This window comes from Megalobrama amblycephala, linkage group LG8 (assembly GCF_018812025.1).
Source record: "Megalobrama amblycephala isolate DHTTF-2021 linkage group LG8, ASM1881202v1, whole genome shotgun sequence".
In the NCBI taxonomy this organism is placed as follows: domain Eukaryota; kingdom Metazoa; phylum Chordata; class Actinopteri; order Cypriniformes; family Xenocyprididae; genus Megalobrama; species Megalobrama amblycephala.
In genome coordinates, this window is record NC_063051.1 from 19,402,194 (window position 1) to 19,426,013 (window position 23,820).

Genomic DNA, 23,820 nt, shown 5'->3' on the forward strand with positions numbered 1-23,820 from the left:
ATGACACCAAACTGTAATATATAAATTCATTTTTACATTTTTTGGTAATTTTGGTGAGTTTACATACAATTTTGGATGCAGTTAACTTAACTTGTATACATAAAAACATTAATATAGAACTTTAGAAAAATATGTTTATGACGTACACTCACGTGAAATCATATATCAAAACACTAGAAAATAATGACATTGAACCAAGCTGTTTCTTTAAGTGGCTTTTATAATGTCAACACACTGTATGTTCAGACGTACAATAATAAGACTGCAATATTGATGTAAAATAGTGTGTCAAATCATATAAAAATAAACCATTGATCTACATATCAGTTTTTCATGCATAATGTCTGTTCATGAAATGTCATGACGCATCATGAGATTGTCCAAAAGGCATTTTAAAGGTCACAAGCAATCGCGTCTTCACAAACACTGTACCCTGCATAAAAGATAAATTCTTGATTGTCTTCAACACAGGAAAAGAGTGTCTTTGAAATAAACAGTTGCATAGCAACAAACCAAAATGAGAATGAACATGACATACAGCTGCTTGCTAAAATGATCAATTCTGTTTAATCCCTGTTTTAGAGATTAAACAAGCTACAAACTCAGAGAGATTAGAAAGTTAACAAACACCAAATGAAAGCTGAAAAATAGCACATACAGTATTACCGTGAGACAAATATAAAGAACTTCATTCAATCAGAGTCGCAGAGTGACACTGACCTCTAGAGGAATTTTTAGGCATTACATTCTATAGGTAGTGAGGAGTTCATGTTAGAAAAAGTTCTGCATCATTAATAAGACAGATTTCACATATGCTTTGCCCAACAGTGATGTCAAAAGTTTACGACTCATTTAGATGAATGAAATGCTTTTCAGGCAGTTTAAAACATGCCTTGGTTAAGGCACATATAGAGTATACACAGAAACCTTGTGAATGTTTTATGGTTGCCTGAATTTCAGCTATATTATGGCCTTCCAGGCAACATTCAGTGACCAAAAAATTGCATCCGAAAGCTGAACAATGCTGCATACAAAGATAGGTAGGCAAAAAAGGCATGTCCCGATCTTATGATTGTGACACATCCTGTCTTGATACCTTCATCTTCATCTGCTTATGATGAAAATTACATATGAAAGTTGCAGTTAACAGTCAGTTTTGACTTGACTTGATTTCTAGCGAGAAATTAATAGTGTGGTATTTAAATATTTTCTTAGTTAGCACCAAATTTTGATCTCTCTTTGTTGTAGGATGGTACCTTCGAAACGCAGGCATTGCCTGAGAAGTCATTGGCATACGGGGCAACAAGTCAGCTGCCTAAGCTTTTCGGACGATGTGTTGAAATAATTTGAATAACACCACAGTAACAGAAGAATCTCACAGAACACATTGTCTCCCACAAGTACACATGCCTGAATTCATAATAAAATGCAGGCACATATGGTGGCCATAATTAAAGCAACATATTTTTTCATATTAAGGCATTGGTGATACATATTTGCAAAAACTATTCCCTTAATTCTGCTATAGGGTTAGATTTCAATACAATAATAATGAAATTTAACTCATTCAATACATCCAAAATGCAATGACGGACAGAGACCAAGACATTCTGAAGCCTTCCGAGAAGTTTCCAAGTCGTCAATGAATGAAAAAGCAGACAAAATGATGATAAAGCAACAGTTTTGTCAAAAATAACATTGAAAGGGCATTATTTCAAAGTTCAGGTTAAAAAAAAAAGGACATTTTAAGGTTGTTCTGCCACGTTTAGTCCTATTGAGCCGGAAAAAGTGGCATGAAGCTTCACAGAGAATATGTGAATATACAAGACACATTTATAAAACAACATTAAAATATAAACTTTCGCATTTTGTTCAGGCTATTTCATATTTACAAGGAAGATAAAAAACATTAAAATATCAATAATTATCAATATACAGGACAAAACATCATGTATTCACAAATCGGCAGTAATGATGGAATCACTGTACATCAGTCTGTTAGTGTCAGCGAGCAGTGCTGCCTGACTTGGGTCTATTTGCATGGCCTTCTGTGCCATATGTCCAAAAACTTGCATTGTGCCACCCGGCACTGCTGTCATGGGTGTCAGAGTGACACAGTGAGAAAGCAAGGGTGTGTTGGCGTCATGATTGGAGCCTGTGGAGGGGACGCTGGTCACGTGACCCGTGCTGGTTGAGCCGCTGGCGCTGCTGGGCGACCGGCTCTTCGGCGGAGGGCAGTGCTGCACCACCTGCGGAGGGCCCTGAGATGTGGTGAAATGGGCTGCGGGGAAAGCAGCATAACCAGGTGGGATAGGGTATCCGTTGACAGGTATAAAACGCTGGTTCTGTGGCATCGGCGCCGCCATGAAGCCTGCGATTTGTCCCGTCGGGAGGGTCTGTGGAGCTCCGTAGATGTAACCGGCGTAGCGCGGGCTGCTGAGGTTACTGACGGGGCTGGCGCTCAGAGAGGTAGTCTGGGTGGTGGCGTTGCCTCCAGATGGTGTGCTGGAGCTGGCGTGGGAGGACAGACCCTCCCAAGCCCGCAGTCGGCTGTGTATGTCTTTAAATCTCGGCCTGCGAGCGGGACCCTCCTGCCAGCACTCCGTCATCAGCGCGTACATCCGAGGAGGGCAATCCTCCGGGCAGGGTAGCAGCTGCCTCTTCCGCACCATCTCTATCACTTCCTGGTTGCTGAAACCATAATAGGGCTGCAGGCCGAAGCTGAAGATCTCCCACAGAACCACACCGAATGCCCAAATGTCAGAGTCTGTGGTGTACTTCCCATAAACGATGGCCTCTGGTGGCATCCAGCGAATAGGAAGGAGCGTTTTGGGTTGGACTCTGTAATAATCAGAAGAGTAGATTTCTCTTGACAAGCCAAGGTCGGAAATCTTGATGTGAAGCTGCTCGCCGACCAGGATGTTTCTTGCTGCGAGGTCTTTGTGGACGAAAAAATGGCTGGCGAGGTACTCCATCCCGGCAGCAACCTGAATGGCCAGGTGCAGAAAGTCTGCATGGTCGAGGCTGGACTTGACGGTACCGTCTTCGTCGCTACTGCAGCCCACATCCGAATGGGGAGAGCGCATGATGAGGAATTCGTGGAGGTCCCCTTGGGCCAGGAACTCGAAGAGCATGCAGACAGGCTGTTCCTGGGTCACGACACCCAGAAGACAAACCACGTTGGGGTGATGAAGTTCTGCAAGGACAGATGCTTCCTGCTGGAAATCCCCCCAGTGTTGTGCACTTGAGATGTCCTTCAGTGTTTTTATGGCCACCAGCTGAGCGTGCTCCATGCCTGGCAGGTACAGGTGACCTTTGTAGATCTTACCAAAGGCACTCTCGCCCAATTCCTCCATGAAGCGCACTGCAGACAGAGGAAGCTCTTTGGCTTTGCTCTAGAGAACAGAAGGAAATAGAAAGGTAAGTCTGGGGTGGCAAATTTGTTATTGCATATATGCAAAACATGGGTCAAGCACAATTAGCACAATTTAAACAAATGCACTACTTAAAAAGCCAATGCTCTGTCAGAAAAGCTTCAAAGACAGAATGAAGTTTTTGGCAGAATATGGGAAGTTGTGTATAGATTGAATCAAATAGTTCAAATCAATTGTATATATATTTATTTATTAAACAATTTGAGTGAAAGGTATGGTAATATCATGGCAGGTTTTAATAGTTTTTAATAGTTTAAATTCATGAAGTAGCTGTTTTTAACAGTTGTAGCCTTATTTTTTCATCTTTTGCTCTGTTGCTGAAAAACAAGAGGTTACAACCTCAACCATTGACCACAGAAATGCCTAAAATCTCTGTTTGCTCTTAAAATATTCTGATTGTCATGTACATTTATGTACTTGGCAGATGCAGTCTTACCACTTAAATGATAGTCACTATGATTCTATACTGTTTTATCCCCTATATGCGTGATATAGATGTAAGTAACATGCATAATGCTGTGTGATTGGTATGAATCGTGAAATAGGAAATAAAAAATTGACAAAAGATCACAGCTACATTTAAAGGAAAATTAATAGTGTCAAATAAAAGATAGGAGTTTCTTTTTTGAAAGACGCAGCTGTTTTGTGTTAGCTTCAACTCTGCCTGAGGCTAAACATGTCTCATCCCTGTTTTAGATATTACTTGAGTGAGTGGTGACCTTTGTATGACCTTAGTCTGAGCTTTGGCCTGCAGCTGAGACTGCAGAAGAGAGGTCTCAATGTATTATAGATACAAACAGCACTTCATGGTGGTTTAAAGGTCTGATTAATACTGGAACTGAATCGAACTAGCATCATCTCTTCAAAATATTTGTGTGTTAAGATGTCAGTTTAATGAAAAAGCAGGGAAAAACAATTTTCAAACAGAAATCTCATTTGTATCTGCTTTGAATGATCCAAACGGAATGATAACAATATGATTATATTTAGATTACTCTCCAGGCCTGGAAGAGATTGCCTCCATATGCTCATCCCTACTACCATTTTGCCTCCTGTTTGTGCAGCCCCCTTAACCCCACCCCATCACCCAGGAATGCACACTAATTCAAACATTATGAGAACGCCTCACAATTCCAATGGACAAAAAATATAAGAATAAAAAGCTGATAGCGTTGTTTATTTGCACATGTGGTCTGTGTTGTTTTAGCACCCGATTCACTGAAGGAATTAGGCCAATCAGAAATTACTTAAACATTCATTTCGAGCATTTAAGCTGCGGATTTTTGTGCTGAAATCCACTGGTCTATTAGCAGTAACATCTCACCTTTGGTTTGTAGGCCGTGAGCATGGACATTTCGACGTTTTGGCCACGGACGGGTTTGGGCTGGCGTGGCACTGGTGGACGTGAGGCTTTCTGGTTGTTCCGGCACACACAAATGAAGAAGAACAGCAGGGCGATGGCCAGTGGTATAGCCACGCTTGGTACCAGGATGTACAGGATCCCCATACTGCTGCTGCCATGCTTTGGCAAATCTGAGGACAATCAATATACACAAAAATGAACTAAATATGATAATTCTGTTTCGACAACATTAAAAATATGTGTTTTGGAGTAAAACAAACCACAGATTACCCAAGAATGGCTATATTTAGAACGGAATATTAGCATACCACTAACTATACCATACACTGCATACTAATTTTCAAAATAATATGTAAAACACTTTATGTAATATTTCTCTTGATCTCATTACATGCAGTGAGTGACACCCAGTTATCATATCAAAGTTATTTTGAACTTTAACCAAATTTTGTGTAAGAATATTTTAACTTTTGGCAGTCATTATGAAATAATTAGCCACGAAACAGATGTAAAAATTGTAGCTCATATTACTTCTAGTCACATTTACTATTCTCATTACAACATTACTTGAAATAGGAGTGCAAAGTCAAGTGCATTGCATTGTTGTTATTGTTGACCTAAGTCAAAAAGGGTGGTCTGGGGTACGGTTCACTGCTAATATATGAACCCCATTGTACTAAGTCACGGAAGTGAACCGCTATTGATGATGTATAATCACCCACTCATTTTACTGACAAGCGTGACTGATGCACTGCAAGCAGAGAGAATGTATATATAATTTCTGCTCGCCTTCAGAAGAAATGGACTCCCATATTCTTTAGAAAATTTGCAGTACATTTGCAGCAGATAGACACAAATGCTGTTGTTTGCTGATGCTTTGGAAACAAAACCAAAGTGAGGTTAGCAACGGTACACTGTAAACCATAATGCTCAAAATACTTAATTGGTTTGAGTAGGACAAACTTAAATTGAACAAATTAGTTCAGTTAAATTACCTACTATGTGTATTTAGAACTTTATTTGAGTTCACAGCACTGACATATTTCAAGTAAACTGAACTGTTTCAGTGTTTTGAGTTGTATGAACTCATTTCTTTTAATTTAGAATAACTTAAGTTTAACTGAAACTGGACTGTGATTTCTATTTTCAAGCATGCTTTGCCCATGGAACTCGAAAAGGAGAATAAATGCTAAAATTAAGTGTTATATAATGTTTTTTTACAGTGAAATATATAACTCATTTGATTTGCAAGAACTCAAAATAAAAAGTTAATTAACTAAATATTTTATGTTAATTGCTATCAAAAGGTATGAGTTAGCTAACTCAGTACTTCAAGTTAGGAGCAATTAACATGCATGAGTACTACAAACTCAAAACTTGATAGTTCTGCTTACTTAAAATTGGGAACATCATAACTCATGATTACCTCAATTTATTTGAGTTAGCCCAACTTATTCGGGTTTACAGTGTATGCGTTTTCCCACCTTATCCTGTCATCGTTACCAAGCAACAAGGGTAAACAGCTGCTGCTTTGATGATGCAACAGTTCGGACCCAAATAACATAAAGTGAACACAGGGCGGAGGGGGAGGAGGAGCAGTCGAACACTGGTTTGGACCAGGTAACTGAACCAAGTGTGAAAGCACCCTAAAACTAAAATTATGGAAAAAAAAATTGGTAACTGAAATAAAGCTGAAATATAAACATTAAAAAACTTAAAAACCTAACAGGTAACAGGTAAAAACTTTAGTATTTAGGCCTATAAATACTAAAATAACACTGCATTGCATTTTGAGTTACAGTATTTTCTCAAATTCAGCAGTACCTTCAGTAAAAACTCACATACTGCACAAAGCATGCATACTCTATATTGTGGAAATAGTATGTCAATATGAGCAGGGCGTCTCACCACATGGAGGAATGTCACATAGCTCCATGCGCACACTCTCATCTAGGGTGAAGCACCAGGGAGCGTCGTGCTTGTTGCCAGGGTTGCGACAATAGGAATGTCCCCCATTGAGCTCTGGGTAACGCATGGCCAGGAAGGTGTGGCTGTGGGGATACTGTGAGTTCCACGGTTGACATTGGCGACCAGATTTAGTCACACTGACTGTGCCACGGTAGTCTGAACCACTGTTGTTATAACATTTGTGGCCTAAAATAGGAGAAACGAAGAGAATTTAATTTTCTATAAAATGAGAAAAAAATTGTAATAATTATTTTTAATAAAAAGACTTACTTTTATTTATGGTTTCAGCTATTGGAATGCCTATTCTTATGCAGTTGGCAGCCTCTGGGCTGTCCGAAGCGGCCAGGTCTTCACAGTTGGGCAGTTTGAGACGTTTGAGGATGAGAGGGTTGGAGCGAGCGATGATGTACTCAGTCTTACACAAGTCGTTCTCCAGAATCTCACACTCGTCCTTGCATAAATCCCGTGGTTTCTCCATGCCAGAGCTGCGGTCACATGTCGGGAAGGCAAAATGGCACAGGGAGGGGATAGCAAACTGGGAGCAGCGATCTGACAGGTGATTGGAGGTGCCAATCATAGTGAACGCCGCTGGAAAAAACAGAAATAAGTCTTTTATACAGTGGTTTCCTCCAGAATTTAAAACCGGAATGAGCCATTGTGGTCTCCAACAAGCTTTGTAACGGTCTAGTGTATTCGAGGGAAATTATATCTTACACACAAACAACAAAGAGACAAAAGCTTCAATGAATTGTTGTGGTTTCGCAAGAAGTTTTGTGATTCAAAAACAAATTGACTGCTCACTCATGAGAGGTAACCACAGTGAATGCTTGGGTTTTCTAAAATGGCTACAATTGAAACCTTTCTCACAGAAAACAAAAAACAATTCAAATTTAAAACTGAAACCAGGCTTAGGCCAGTCCATATGTGCATGATACCAAGATTTAGCCATGGAAAAAACAACCTAAAACTCTCTTAAAAACTGTAAGGTGGGTGGTACTGTAGTACAGTAATGGTATCAGATATAATTCCATAGATGGCTCATGTATAAGATGGTACTGAATGATTACTATATTTACGTAGCATGGAATTTACATGGTAATTTAAAGAATACCATGATAGCATCATAGTAAATGTCAAAAAAAAACAAAAAAAAAAACAAGCTAGCTGAATAAAGCTGTCTTATCTAAGGCTTCAGACTGATTTAATCATAGGTGTTTCAGTTGAAGTCTGTACAATAGAGTGGTTTTGAAATGACTTGTGTAAGAACTACCTGTGATTTGGGTCTCAATCTCGCCCTGCATCTGCAGCGAGTCTACGAAGATACTCCTGTTTCCTATGAAGCGAGCACACGCGATCCCTCTGTACGGCTGGCAGAAACCTTCCTCGTCAAAATCCTCTCTAAAAACAAAATAAAATGAAATGTTCATGTTAATTATGGTCAGTTAGTTTACCAGGCCTTAAAAAAAAAAAAAACAGCATTGTAGTTTATTTATTTTGGCAGAGGGGATTCCTATAAGGCTGTAATTCTAACTCCAAACACTAGAGGGCAATAAGCACCACCGGATCACACAAATGCAATCCCACAGAACCAAATTTGGCATATTTATTCAGCCTATACAATACAAACCCAACATATGAAAAATACATTCAAATGGAATATAATACAGACCTGGATATATCATTTAAACCATTCAACATTTCATAAATAATAAAAAAGACGTTTTGTTCTGTGTCTGCATGTCATACCCTGTAATTTAAACCATATGAACGAGTGGTTCTCTCAAAAGCGTATGTCATCCATATATACACTATGAGAAGGAGGCAAAGACCGAGTCACTGCTGGACTCCAGTGATTTGCAGTGCGGTAAACCAAAACAATTTGACTTAATAATATGTAAGAAAAAATGAGAGAAAACAATGATCAGGTTATGAACAGTTCAAATAAACGGATCAATTAAAATGGTTGGTGGTGTTAATGAAAAGCAGGCATGTGAAAGGTCAGAGGTCAAAAGTCAAAGGAGTGTCTGAGAAGCAAATGTCGATCCAGACATTAGCACTCAATCTGGCTATGTTTGAAATGAAAAACAAGCTTACTATTTATTGAATACTGGACGTTATATACTGTATACTGCCCATTATTCTTTAAAAATAGTATGTGAAAGAAGAGGCATTCTCTAATGGTCGTTTTAAACAGCAGTACATTACATTTTTGTCACACGACTTCATATTGCAGTAGCATTCAGCTATCAAATGAATGGAAATACAAGTTATTTTGCCTTTTCGAATTCAATTTTGTGTTTATATATAGCTTATATATTATCGTTCAAATGTTTGTGGTCGGTAGTATTGTCAAGTGTCATATAAGTTCAATCTAAAATTGAAAAACAGTGACAGACACTGAAAAAGCTTCACAGCTCTCCAGCATGTGCGTCACAGGAGAATACTGTGGCCACCCACAGAAAGCCAAATGACAAGGAGGAACAGTTGTTGTGGAGAATTACAACCTATTTTTGCATAACTTTAGTTTTTTCAACTCTCTCTTTCGCTTACATTCTCTCATTCTGTTTTCCTGTCGTACACACGCACATATGCATGAACACACTCCTCCAGTCACACGTCGGAGTGAATGTGTTTCTTACTAAGCGTGTGGTTTGTTTGTATAAACAGAAGAAAGTTGGAAGCAAATGGAAGCAAATGATAATTAAAGGAAAAGTGTGAGCTGCAACACAAACTGTTAACTGACCCGTGGCAGTGATGTAACAAGAACAAGAGAACAAGAGAAAGTTCATGATATGCTTTTCAACATGTTCTTCAGATCCAGCACATGGTGGAATTCCTACAGGATTCTCAAACTCTCCTGCTAAACCTATTGAGTCAAGACAGGAAGGAGTGAGGAGTCTAAAAATGCTCCCCTGTGTGCTGAGTAGCAGAGAAATCAACCTGAGAAAGATGCACATTAAACATTACCAAGATGGATGTTTAATCCTTCAGGGTGTGCTATTCTTGAGGGTGTGTAGCCAAAACCATCCGCAAACAATTATACAAAAGGGCTCAAAACTCTGGAAAACAGAGGAAAAGGCTTTTATTTTGCATCTTTCCAATTTAATAAATTATTCATTACAAACAAACAAAAATTATTTATGTATTAATTATTCATAAAGTAAAAAATATGAGATAAAAAGTCAAATTTATGACATGAAAAGTCGAAATTACGAGATATTAAGTCATAATTATGACGTTAAAAATGTTTACTTTTTGTGACTTTTTGCAGAACCTGATTTTACCAAGTTCAACATGTTCCTGGATCAACATCTTTTGGATCAACATTTCAATCAACCAATCAGTTTAGGTTTACAAGTTTACAGATTATGTCAAGTTTAGACTTTCAACTAGGGTTGTTTCTACATCAGTGTTATTGACCTATCATTTCCCTCTGATTTTAGGGATAACTTATGGGTTTAGGTTTCGGGCTAGGGATATGGTTAGGATAAATTTTTCGGACAGGAATGTTGTTCCAGTATCAACCAAATATGCTGACCCAGGAACACGTCTAACTCTGCAAAATCAGGACATGAGGTAATGGAGCTCCATAGACATGAACTCCACAAGTTTGTGTAAAGCCTGATAATGTTATCAGCACAATTTGAGGATGATAAATGGAGAAAAAAAATCTCAGGTAGTCTCTGGTTTTAGACCCTTCAGCATCTATGGTGACAAACAACAGGAGACGACTTAAAATTAATATCCTGGTCCAAACAAAGGCGTGATTTAAAGTATTGAGCCTTGTTAAGAAGCTAAGCTCATGAAGATGTCAGTGCTGCATACTAACACGGTAAGGAGAATGGATTTGTGTCATCAGTGTTACTGTATACGTGCCCTGGAGTCCAATAAATGTATCAAGATATTCCCCTCCGGAAACCACCTCCAATCTGGCTGGCCTTGAAGCCTCTTTTTAGCTACTCTCCCTCCTTCTCCATCCATTAAAGAGTCAAAAACACTTCCTTAAGATGTTAACTAAACTTTTTTTTGCTCTTGTGCCATGTGCCCGGGCTTTGACATTAACACCCGCCAACCCGCCAAATAGTGGGTTGATTGCAGAAGTGGCGTGTCAGGCAATCGCCCCTAATAGCCACTTTGGCATGTTAAATTTATATATAGCCTAAATATATGTTTTCGATACATCTCGATACTAAAATATAATTTACCACAGAATAGATACACAATACCAGCTGTGCTTTCTCGCCCTCTCATCTCTCCGACAGAGAGTTGATACAAACCTGCATCCCCTCACTCACTCATTTCATTTGCTCCGGATGAATATTGTTGATGTTACAGAGCTTGATTTCGACGTGGGATTGCGCATAATTTTACTAATTTTACCAGATATTTAGCTCACACCGAAAGTGCGAAGCATAAAGCCACCTCTCGGTACTAAATTGAGTTATTTTTTGCTGCTTATAGTGCTTAAACAGTCAATTACATACAAAATAATGTCAAAAATGGCGATCTTGGCGAGTATTCACGTCAGTAAACACAGTCAGTTATATTTTAACGCATGTGTAACAGTATAATGGATCTGCGTGTCAGGTCTTAAAGTGACAGCAGCCTAATATACCTGCTGCCAAATTATGAGATAATAAAAATATCTATATATGGCAGTTTTTCCCCATGTTATCGATGTCAAAATTGTGGCCAGAGAAAATGCTAAGTGGCTGGTGAGCAAAAACATTAATGTCAAGTCCTACATATGCCGCTTTACTTAAAAGGGAGTTAGTAGCAGGGAGGTTGATCAGTTGATCAGGATGGACAGTGAGATACTCTGTTTGGGATCTCAAAGCCATGCTGTGCAAAAATGTGATTTTGAAGCTGATTTTATGAACAGATATTTCCACTTAGTCCATTATAAGTTCAAGAGACTCACTGGCCTACATTAAGAAAACTAATTGTAGATAAGCTCACTTACAGGTCTCCCACGATCATGGAAAACATGTGATTTTCATCTCTGGAAACATGATGGAAATTCTTAAATAGTAGAGTAAAACTGGTCCACAAGTCAGCATGATTTTCATCAGTCTTTTGTACACCACAATGTTTGGTTCCTGACATACAAATGAAAATCATGGATTCATCTTTATGAAATTTAAACAAAAGGACTGGAAAGATCATGTAAAACCCTGTACTTCTCTACATACCATCAAGCACATTTATAATAAAACTATGAAAATCAACTTTAAGTCATAATCTACGCTAAGAATCTTGTATAATAATGTTGAAAATTCACGTGTAGTTGAATTAACATACTGCTCTCTACCTACTTGTATATGTGAAGCACAATATATTTTTCAAAGATTTGTCACACTGTTTTCCATGACTAAAGGATCCCTCCTACACTCTCTCGTGTTAGATCACCTCTCTTTAATATTTTATGGCCTCCACTGCGATGCATGTACTTAGAGTTTCTGATCTCATCCAAATTCATCTCATTCTTTATGTGCTCATTTAAAGTTATTACATGCACCTCTGGAGTTCCTAATACTGAATATTTTCATCTCAGATACTATGTGTACCATGAAAGCAATGATGGTGCTTGCATTCCTCTTCTCAATGACTGTGTGCTTGCCATTTCATGCAGAATGCTAATGTCCATATTATGCTGTTTTGATGAAACACTTTCCAAAACATCTTAACTTTGTTGTTACAGTAAGTATGAGGGCATTCCAGAGTAGTGTGTGAGTTTGTAAAATTGAGTGTTTCATTGGCTATGTATCTGCACACACACAATCTTTGAGGTTTTTGAGGCTGTTCTGCATGCCAAGTGTAGGACACATAAAATCTAATGGATTATAAAGGACTAGACTTGTACTCTGCATGAAATAAGCCTTGAGAAAGAGTTTTGAAAAGAGAATATACAATTCAGAGTCAGGTATTCTCCTCAGATAAAGTTTGACCTGGGTCAGTGGCAATATATTTAACAATGGAGAGAATATGGGTAACAGTGGACTGGTTTGTCCCTGATACGGGGGGCCTGTGGTCCGTGACTGCATCTCGGGAGGAAGGGAAAGACAGCCACCAAGGGACTCTCATTAGGAGCTACGAAGAAAAAGAGGAAAGAGTCCTCATGTTACACTACCACAATAGCAGCCTCTATTACAGAAGCAAAGGACACAACCCTGTGACCCCTGAGATCTCCCAGAAAGAGAGAATCAGGGCATGCAAACTATAGTCAAAGTCGAGGCACGTGATCTGAGCAAAGAGTAAAAAAATCAAAATCTTGACTTCACTTTACTTTTATGACAGTCAGTCATATAAACTGAATGTAAGCTGACAAAAATGCCATTATAATAATATTACAATAATATTAACATCAATACTGATAATAATAATAATAATAACTACAATAACTATCTAATAATAACAATCATCATCATCATCATAAACAATATTAACAAGAAGAAAAAAAGGGAGAAACACTCACACTCTGTTCTTATTTAGGAATAACTGAACAATTTGAAAATGATAAACAATTTGAAAGGCCCATGCCATTTTTTTTCACATTTTAAAGGGGACGTATTAAGCCCCCTTTTAAAAGATGTAATATAAGTCTCTGGTGTCCCCAGAATGTGTCTGTGAAGTTTCAGCTCAAAATACCCCACGAATAATTTATTATTCAATGTTGTAAATGCCCATTTTTGGGTGGAAGCAAAAACATGCTGGTTTTGTGAATGTATCTTTAAATGCAAATGAGCTGCTGCTCCCCACCCGCTTTCCAGAAGAGAGCGGAGCCTGTAGAACTCATGCCTCGAATGCTGTGCCAAAAACAAAACATATGCTTGGTTTTGATTAACATCTCTATCGCGGTCAGGTTCACATGACATTGCAGTTCTTCCTCTTCATAAAAAGTTATTATTTGCATGTGTTTTAAAGCCATAACAGTTTAAACTTCTGACATACGGTTTTCTGAGCGCACACATCTGAAGCACGCACACAGAAAGCTGCCTGTCATATGGTGCGTCCTGTGAGGATTAAACTGTTTTCTCTTTCACATCTTATTGCACTTAAACTGTCAAATACACACAAGGTTATGTCAAAAACCCAAAGTTTACAAACACAGTCAGTTATGTCTGTGAACGTAAACAGCAGGGAAAGAAATCGCATGTGTACAGTATATTAGATCTGTGTAATAAAGTGAAAGCCGCATAATATACAGTACCTGCTGCTATATATGCTGTTAATATGAACCAAGCAACAAAAGAAAAACAGAAAATCACTCACTGCTCTTAGGTGAATAACTTTAGTAGCTTTAATAAGAATACATTTCTTACTTGAATGCTGCTGTTAAATGCTCTGGCAAGGAGATGGACTGTGTACAGCTCACTCAGGCTGTTAAATAGTATGTGTACATAAATGACACAAATCAATGAATCTTCAATCTTAATTTTTTCTGTTTTTTAGCATCATAAAATGTCACTGGTTTTGACTATTAAAGGTGCCGTAGAACGTCTTTTTAAAAGATGTAATATAAGTCTAAGGTGTCCCCTGAATGTGTCTGTGAAGTTTCAGCTCAAAATACCCCATACATTTTTTTAACTGCCTATTTTGAGCCATAATTATATATGCAACGATTCCTTGCGCGGCCCCTTTAAATCTCGTGCTCCCCTTCCCCGGAGCTCGTGCTTGCCTTAACCAGCATAAACAAAGTTCACACAGCTAATATAACCCTCAAAATGGATCTTTACAAAGTGTTCATCATGCAGCATGTCTAATTGCGTATGTACATTGTTTATTTGGATGTTTACATTTGATTCTGAATGAGTTTGATAGTGCTCCGTGGCTAAAGCTAACATTACACACTGTTGGAGAGATTTATAAAGAATGAAGTTGTGTTTATGAATTATACAGACTGCAAGTGTTTAAAAAATGAAAATAAAGACAGTCTTGTCTCTGTGAATATAGTAATAAACTTTAACCACATTTAACAGTACATTAGCAACATGCTAACGAAACATTTATAAAGGCAATTTACAAATATCACTAAAAATATCATGATATCATAGATCATGTCAGTTATTATTGCTCCATCTGCCATTTTTCGCTGATGTTCTTGCTTGCTTACCTAGTCTGATGATTCAGCTGTGCACAGATCCAGACGTTAATACTGGCTGCCCTTGTGTAATGCCTTGAACATGAGCTGGCATATGCAAATATTGGGGGCGTACATATTAATGATCCCGACTGTTACGCAACAGTCGGTGTAATGTTGAGATTCGCCTGTTCTTCGGAGGTCTTTTAAACAAATGAGATTTATATAAGAAGGAGGAAACAATGGTGTTTGAGACTCACCGCATGTCATTTCCACGTACTGAACTTGTTATTTAACTATGCCAAGGTAAATTCAATTTTTAATTCTAGGGCACCTTTAAAATGGTGGTATCCAGACAGCTCTACATCCATCAACATCTGACAGAAGCCTGATTAGCTGAGCAATTAAATCTATGATCTGATCTGTGCTTTATCCTACAGGAACCCAGAAGATTATCTGCCCCATCTCTTCACTCCACACTGACCCTGTCACATCCCCTGAGAGTAACGTTGAGGCTCGGGTTCCAATTTCTCAATTTAAAGGTCCATGTCCACTGGGTGCGACTGCTGTTGTTGAAACAAATAATCTGGAGATTGTCTGTACGGGTGTATTATCACCCCCACAGATGATTTGCTTATACAATGTGCAGTTGAGTGATTTTCTAAACAAAAGAGGGCAGAAAGGTCAAGCTGTTAGGAGCCCATTAGGGCAGGAGGTGACAATGTACATGGCGCAAAATAGTCCAGTTTGTTTTTCTATTCACTGAGCCACAATGTGTTCTGATCATTCAATAACAAACAGAGCTGACTAGACGAGGTGTGACAACAAGTGATTAGGGGGAGTAAACAAAGATTGAATTGCATCAGCTGATAGTGTTGTTTATTTGCACATGTTGTCTAAATTGTTTCAGCATCTGATACACTAAAGGATTTATGCAAACTAGGTATCAGCGCAAACACACCCACAAAATTAGTGCTAATGACAATTTCCATGGCACAATTCCCCATCTTGTAGACCAGTTCTGAGTACTTGATTGTGGATACAGCAGGCTACCACAATATTTATGAAAATGAATGTTGTTCTCAGTCATTTAAAGGTGCAGTGTGTACATTTTAGGAGGATCTATTGACAGAAATGCAATATAATATGTTTTCGGTGGTATATAAAGACCTTACATAATGAACCGTTATGTTTTTATTACCTTAGAATGTGCCTATTCTATCTACATACACTGCGGGTCCCCTTACATGTTAAAGGGTTAGTTCTCCCAAAAATTAAATTTCTGTCATTAAGTACTCACCCTCATGTTGTCCCAAACCTCTAGGACCTTCGTTTGTCTTCGGAACACAAATTAAGATATTTTTGATGAAATCGGAGGGTATCTGATCCACACATAGGCAGCAACGACATTGCACCTTTTGAGGTCCAAAAAAGTACTAAAGACATCGTTAAAACCGGCGACAATGACTATAGTGGTTCAACCTTAATAATATGAAGCGACAAGAATGCACGCTATTTTCATTGCAGAACAGGGCTCAGTATTGGCCGGCTCCTGCTTCAGCATCACACGCATGCGTCGTGCTGTTCACGTGACCAGAGCCGGCCAATAATGAGCCACCGTTTTGACGTAAACACTGAAGCTCTGCAACGAAAATAGCATAGCAGTATGACAGGGGACAGACGAATGTGTTGAATAAAGTTGTTATTTTTGTTTTGTTTTTACGCACAAAAAGTATTCTCATCGCTTCATAATATTAAGGTTGAACCACTGTAGTCACATCGCCCGTTTTAACAATGTCTTTTCTGGACGTCAAAAGGTGTAATGTCGTTGCTGCCTATGTGTGGATCAGATACCCTCCGATTTCATCAAAAATATCTTAATTTGTTACAGGTTTGGGATGACATGAGGGTAAGTACTTAATGACAGAAATTTCATTTTTGGGTGAACTAACCCTTTAAGTCGCCATTTTGCGCTGGCATGTTTCTACAGTAGCCCTAAATGGACAAATTGCTCTACAGAGAGCATTTCATCACTATGTTGTTGTTGTTCTTCTTTGTTGGTGTTTTTAGAGGCAGCTTGCATAGTCACTATGTTGAATACGCACAAAGAAGAAGTAGTAGTAGTAGTCGTCTGGTTTATTAGAAGCAGAGACCGTTCTTTGTTAGAAGTAAGAAGAAACCTCATTGCTTGACTGGCTACTCTCTTCTGTCTCAGATGATGACATCTTTGTCCTGTGTCGGCCACCATAGCTAGTGATGGGCAAATGAAGCCTCGTGAAGCACTGAGGCTTCGCAACCCATTGCTTCACCAAAAGGTTCATTACCCGAAGCTTTATTCAGCATTGCTCACTAGTGACACCTAGCTACTGTGCAAAGAAATAGCAGACAAAATTAATCCTGAGCCTATGACCTGAACAGACATTTGTGCATTGCCTGGGTATAAAATAAAATATGTATCTTCTCTGTCTGACTTTACTTGTGCAGAGACAACTGGCTCAGACACACACACACACACACACACACACACACACAGATAATTAATTATTCATAAATTATACCATACAAACCTAATATAACCTAATATAATGTAATAATATAGCTCTAATAATACAATAACAACAATGACACAACTCTTTAACTCTGACTCTCCGACACTCTACTACTACTTCTGGTTCTACTACTCCTGAAACACCCACAAGGTGGCATGTGTTTCGAACTCCCTTTATCTGGAAGCGACACTCAAACCGAACCGATGACGTATTCCACACAAACCGAGGCCTCGTTTGTCATCGGTCACGTGATTTCTACATTCCCAACACAAGCCTCGAATCGACGCTTCATCTGGCACGCCCATTTATGCTCGACACAAGCTCCGAAGCCTCGGTTCAAATGTCCCATCACTAACCATAGCTTCTCTATGTGCTTCGAAAGGGAGGGGTGAGTGGTGGACTGAGCAATTCGCAACCTCAAGGCTAGATGCTCCTAAAATTTACACACTACAACTTTAATGAATTACTTCTCTTATGATTAATAAAAGTTGCAAAGTTCTCTCTTAAATGACATTCCGTTTACCACCTGATTTCATGGGTGATAGTAAAATAAATAAAATAAAATAAATACTTTTTAAATTAATTTAAATGAAACATTTAAAAAATACTTTATTTAAATAGTTACTGTACTATTTCAGTGCTTATGGCACCTGGTTAAACTGCTGTGATTAAAGGTTTTTGTGCTGAATACTAAAGTGGAACTCTGATTTTGCACTCAGTGTGTGCGCGTTTCAATAGATTTGGGTGTGAATGCATCTGCTTGTGCGAAATTTTTAAAATTGAATCCTGACACCGCTGTTATTTACTTCAGATGTTATTGCTCTCTGCGTGAATCTACATTTGTCTGCCAAAAAAGCGACTGAAGTTCATGCTATAATCAGTGTTGGCTCAAAGAATTGGCAAAGCACCACTAAACTGACAACATGACTCATATAATCACTAAGCAGAGTAAAGAACAACCTTTATCCAAGAAAGCTTCTCCACCATGTTTTGATATGTGCTTGCGATTTGTCACACCTTGTGATTTACAAAGACAAAGCCTATAGATCATAATGCAAACACGGCTGTTTAAATGACAAGAACATGCATGTTTAACACAGCCGGTGTGTTTTTATAGAGAGTGGGGAACCTTGAGTAATTATGCCTTACTCACGACTAACTTCCAGGTGTAGGAAAACACAGGGACTCCATGTAAGATGGGGAATATCAATAAATAAGCGTACTGTACACAACCGTCTCTGCTTTCCTTATGCATGACCAATTTATCTCTGTCCATATCAACAGAACAAATCATTATATGTTATATATATCATTAAACTATCTTCACTAAGACATTATTTCATAACTTTAGCATATCCAGGGCTGTAAAATGCATTAAAAACAGAAAAGGAACTTGGGCTGCAGGTAAGGGGTTATCCATTTGAGAGGGGCCCTGGGAATAAAGTTCATGCTCTCCCAATAAAAACAAATTTACTGGCCCCATGTCCCTCTAAAAGTAATGGGAATAAGACATAACTTATTCCCTCAGTGAAAAGAAGAGAGAAAGAAAGCGTTTCTGAGCTTTCATTCATATTTACAGTTGTGTATCTAAAAGTGCGCCCGCTGTAGCTCACATGGAAAAAAATCAAAAGGCTTTGGCTGCCAGACTTTGTTCATGGAAAATCTTGAAGAGAGGGTGCAGGGCAGAAAGTCGATAGAAAAAGGAATGGTGGAAGATAGCAAGAGGGAGAGACTGAGGGTACTCTGAATACATAATATAAACTATAAAAAGTATAAAATAATATAAAATTGTACTTTGAATTTTATATACAATAAAAGCAAAATAAAGTAAACTGTGACATATTATACCCAAAAATTCTTCATACAGTGGACTACCAGTAAAATTGATAAAAATTTGGGACCAAAAATTATTCAGACACTTTGACCTGAACATTTGCTTAAGTGTTATCTGACATAATTAAGATTAATTTAAACTCTAGTGAATAAACTGTATTAATGAATGAAATGTTCAAGGTGTCTGAATAAATTTTGGTTTGACTGTATTTGTTTATTATGAATATATTTCACAGCCCACAACATATTATCTTGGTAGTTTTATTCCAAATTATTCCAAAAAAAAAATTGTTTAGAACAAACCTTCACGTATCCTTGCTGTGGTTAACTGAAATGCAAATATTTTTGTCTGTGATGACCTAATATCAGCTGGCATATATTAACGGACCATTAAAATAAAGATAAACAGGCTGTCCACTGGCAGGACGGTGTGGTCTGCTGATGTAATTGAGTGGTAGAGGTTAATATGCCGTCATATGGGGTGCTGGGGAGGTATGCTGACCCACACTGCTTGCCCTCAGACTGGAAAAGAAGTTCTGACGAAAGGTCAGGCTCAAGTTTCAGACTGCACCTCCGCCACAGAGTATACCAGGTTAAAGGTCATATACCAAGAGACTCATATTAAAGCTCCAATCTTCAGTCAATCAACACTTAGTTAAAAGAGCTCCATAACAAGCTAGAGATTTAGATCTCGACCGAGTCTATATATGCTCACAGGGTGAGTAGTTTTCTGAAGTTGTTAGAATTAATTTTCGAGCTAAAATAAGTTCATATTTGGTCAAGTCAGCAGATAATTTTGAACACAGTGGAATAAATGTTGAATAAAAATAGGCATTAACACAAACTAAATTAAAATGCTGATTATGACACCCTAGTAATAGTTACCGGGCTGTATTAATATACACATGGAAGTCTCAGCATCAGAATACAAAATAAAATCGGTAAGTAAAAGCTAAAATAGGTTATAATGTCACATTGTGAGATATAAAATGACAATGGTTAGATATAAAATCACAATCATATAATATACAGTTTCTATCAAAAGAAATAAAGCTGCAATTATGAAAGTTACAGTTCCTTTATTGTTTACTCTGAAGTGGAAAACTGCCTTCCATAGATATATAGTGACCAGTTCTAAGGGTAATGTGTCCCATTAGATTAAAAATGTCTGTAAGGAAAAAAAAAAAAAAAAAAAAAAACATTAAGGACTATGAACTTGCCGTAAATCTGAGCTGCTTTTACAAGTTCCGTAACTCAATGTGCCAACTCGGAGCGCTATACAAATATCTGCTAGTTACTTTCATAACTTTACAATTAAATTAATATCCATAACAACACACCACAGTGACATGGTCTTCAAAAAGAATCAAATATATCACATCAAGACTGAACAGCAGAACTTCAACATCAATTGAAGTCTACAGATCAGAATTTATGAGAGTCCTTTGTTAAATCCTTGCTGAAATGGAGAGCTTTCTAAAACTGAAACACTTGAATAGCTTTCAGAAGTATTATGGTAGTCGTTACTCAAAAGAAGGACCGGGGCCCCCATTAGGATGTGCTCTTTCAGAAAATGCTAAGGCTTCTGGGATATCTCCAGAACCCATACGCCAACAGCCAAGCCTTGAGCGAACAATGGTCTGGACTTTGTTAAGATCAGTTTGATCCACCAGCAGGCCAGTTAAAACAGAAATTGTAAAAAAGCTGAGCATCTCATTTTAAAATTTCATTTTTTTTTTTTTTTTGAGAAAAACTATGGACAGCCGGGAGAAAGTTAAACAGGCATGACAAGGCCGTGATGGTAATATTAATCTTTTCAAAGAAGAAAAAAGTGGATGTTATAAACAACCTTGAAGAAAAGTACGGTTCAAACGCCTACTATTAAAGAATTCCATTGACGTTTCATGGGAAACCAGCGGCGCAACTGCATTGTGTTACATTAAGCTGTCTCTTCATGCAAAAAAAAAAAAAAAAAAAATCACAGTACAGAACTCATGTCTATTTACAGTACAGTAATGATATTTTGATAAGGATAACATTAGCAGCCCTTCCAGCATGATTAATGTGCACCAATTTAACTGAAAGCAGCTCATTCTCAGAGAGACTAGTGATGACAGATAGACATATAACTAAAGACAAGAATCAGAAATGGTATAAACTGTAGGGGGTTGTCATTTTCAAGGCCTGTAATTGAAAAAATTACAGCGCATTCAAACTACACATTTGATTCATTACATGTATTCCTTAAGAATCAAACATATGACCTTATCATTGCAAGCGCTATGCTATAACAGTTAAAGGTGAAGTGGTACACTAGTGGCACCTAGAGGAATTACAAAAATAAAGCATATTCTCAAACAACCTTGCAAACGTCTCTTTCGCACATCATGCCTTCGCCAACTCAAACACAGCTCTTACGGTGCTTGTGAAGGCATGTCTCAAGTTCACAAGGTACTACTTTCAATGAAAGGTCCAACATAATAGGAATATGTTTAGCTGTGTTGCTATGTTTCACGAGTAAGCAACTGAGTAAGCAATTGACTCTGTCTAGAGCAAACACATCTCGCTTATAATAAACCCATCCAATGTATCAACTGTTTGAGACGGTCTACACTGGACATATCATATTAAACATTTGTTTTTCTGAACGGGTGCATCATGATGCTGTCTGTAATTGAAGCATCCATTATGGCGTGTAGCATCCCAATGCTCCAATCACTTTGACATGTTTATGACTTGTATATTCTTTGAAAGTCTAAATGCAGCAAATTTTGGCTTGCACTACTGCAAGCTAAATTTCTTTTCCCATGTAACGCATCAGCCATGGTCCCACACTGGATAAACACCCTATGGCTTAGTCTGCTACAGTAGCCATATATAGCTGGAAAGAGACTGACGGATCTGAGCAGACCACTCCCAAAGTTCTGATGGTGCCTTAGTAACTCAATGTTTATACTTTTGGTGTAGATAAACCTATGAATGGCACACTAATAGTAGTCAACGAACAGTTTAAAGGTGCAATGTGTAAAATTTGGGAGTATCTATTGACAGAAATGCAATATAATATACATAACTGTTTTCAGTGGTGTATAAAGACCTTGCATCATCACTCCTTTGAATGCACAAGAAGTAGTAGTAGTAGTAGTAGTAGTCATCTGGTTTATTAAAACCATTGTTTCACTGGCTACTCGCTGCTGTTTCAGACGACGTCATCTTTGTCTTGTGTCGGCCAGACAGCACCGTAGCTACTCTGAAAAGGAGGGGTGAGCGCCGTTGGTTGCAGTTCGCAAACTCATCGTTAGATTCCGCTAAAATTTACACATTGCACCTTTAAAGGTGCTGTAGAACGTCTTTTGAAAAGATGTAATATAAGTCTAAGGTGTCCCCTGAATGTGTCTGAAGTTTCAGCCCAAAATACCCCATAGATTTTTTTTAATTCATTTTTTTTAACTGCCTATTTTGGGGCATCATTAAATATGCGCCGATTCAGGCTGCGGCCCCTTTAAATTCTAGTGCTCCCCTCCCCCGGAGCTCGCAGTTGCCTTAAACAGCATAAACAAAGTTCACACAGCTAATATAACCCTCAAAATGGATCTTACTTTATATTTATAAAGAATGAAGATGTGTTTATGAATTATACAGACTGCAAGTGTTTAAAAAATGAAAATAACGACAGTCTTGTCTCCGTGAATACAGTAAGAAACGATGGTAACTTTATCCACATTTAACAGTGCATTAGCAACATGCTAATGAAACATTTAGAAAGACAATTAACAAATATCACTAAAAATATCATATCATGGATCATGTCAGTTATTATTGCTCCATCTGCCATTTTTTGGCTATTGTTCTTGCTTGCTTACCTAGTCTGATGATTCAGCTGTGCACATCCAGACGTTAATACTGGCTTGTCTAATGCCTTGAACATGGGCTGGCATATGCAAATATTGGGGGCGTACATGTTAATGATCCCGACTGTTATGTAACAGTCGGTGTTATGTTGAGATTCGCCTGTTCTTCAGAGGTCTTTTAAACAAATTAGATTTATATAAGTAGGAAACAATGGTGTTTGAGACTCACTGTATGTCATTTCCATGTACTGAACTCTTGTTATTCAACTATGCCAAAGTAAATTCAATTTTTAATTCTAGGGCACCTTTAAGAGAAAGTATTTCAACAAAAATCTTACATACTTCACCTTTAAGCTACAGTGAATGGAAGCCTGTATGAAATGAAGTCACAATTGTGAGATACTAAAAAAATAAAACAACAAGTATTTGTGCGATAAAGTTTAAAATAAGAAATAAAGTGACAATTGTGAGGTATAAAGTCACAGTTGTGGGAAATAAAACTGCAATTGTTTGAATTTTGAGAAACAAAACTGAGAACGCCAGTAAATTCTGAGCTATTAAAGTTCACAGAAAAAATGAAAATTCTGTCATCATTTACTCTCCCTCAAGTAGTTTTAAACCTGTATAAATTTCTTTGTTCTGGTGTACACAAAGGAAGATATTTTGAAGAATGTTTGTAACCAAGCAGATCTCGCCCCCCATTGACTACCATAGTAGGAAAAAAAAAAATGGGGGGTGAGAT

At 38.0% G+C, this 23,820-nt stretch overlaps 1 protein-coding gene across 1 annotated transcript in view; it reads right to left on the reverse strand.

The window, feature by feature from the left end:
• Window positions 1-202: 202 nt before the first annotated feature.
• Window positions 203-23,820, reverse strand: part of ror1 (receptor tyrosine kinase-like orphan receptor 1) — a 143,305-nt gene continuing 119,687 nt past the window's right edge. Inside the window, exons 5-9 of the mRNA XM_048199911.1 lie at window positions 8,036-8,163; window positions 7,036-7,353; window positions 6,706-6,951; window positions 4,759-4,967; window positions 203-3,395 (exon numbers count right to left, since the gene is read on the reverse strand). Coding sequence (XP_048055868.1) covers window positions 1,956-3,395; window positions 4,759-4,967; window positions 6,706-6,951; window positions 7,036-7,353; window positions 8,036-8,163 — 2,341 coding nt within the window. The 3' untranslated portion in view covers window positions 203-1,955. The remainder of the gene's footprint in view (window positions 3,396-4,758; window positions 4,968-6,705; window positions 6,952-7,035; window positions 7,354-8,035; window positions 8,164-23,820) is intronic.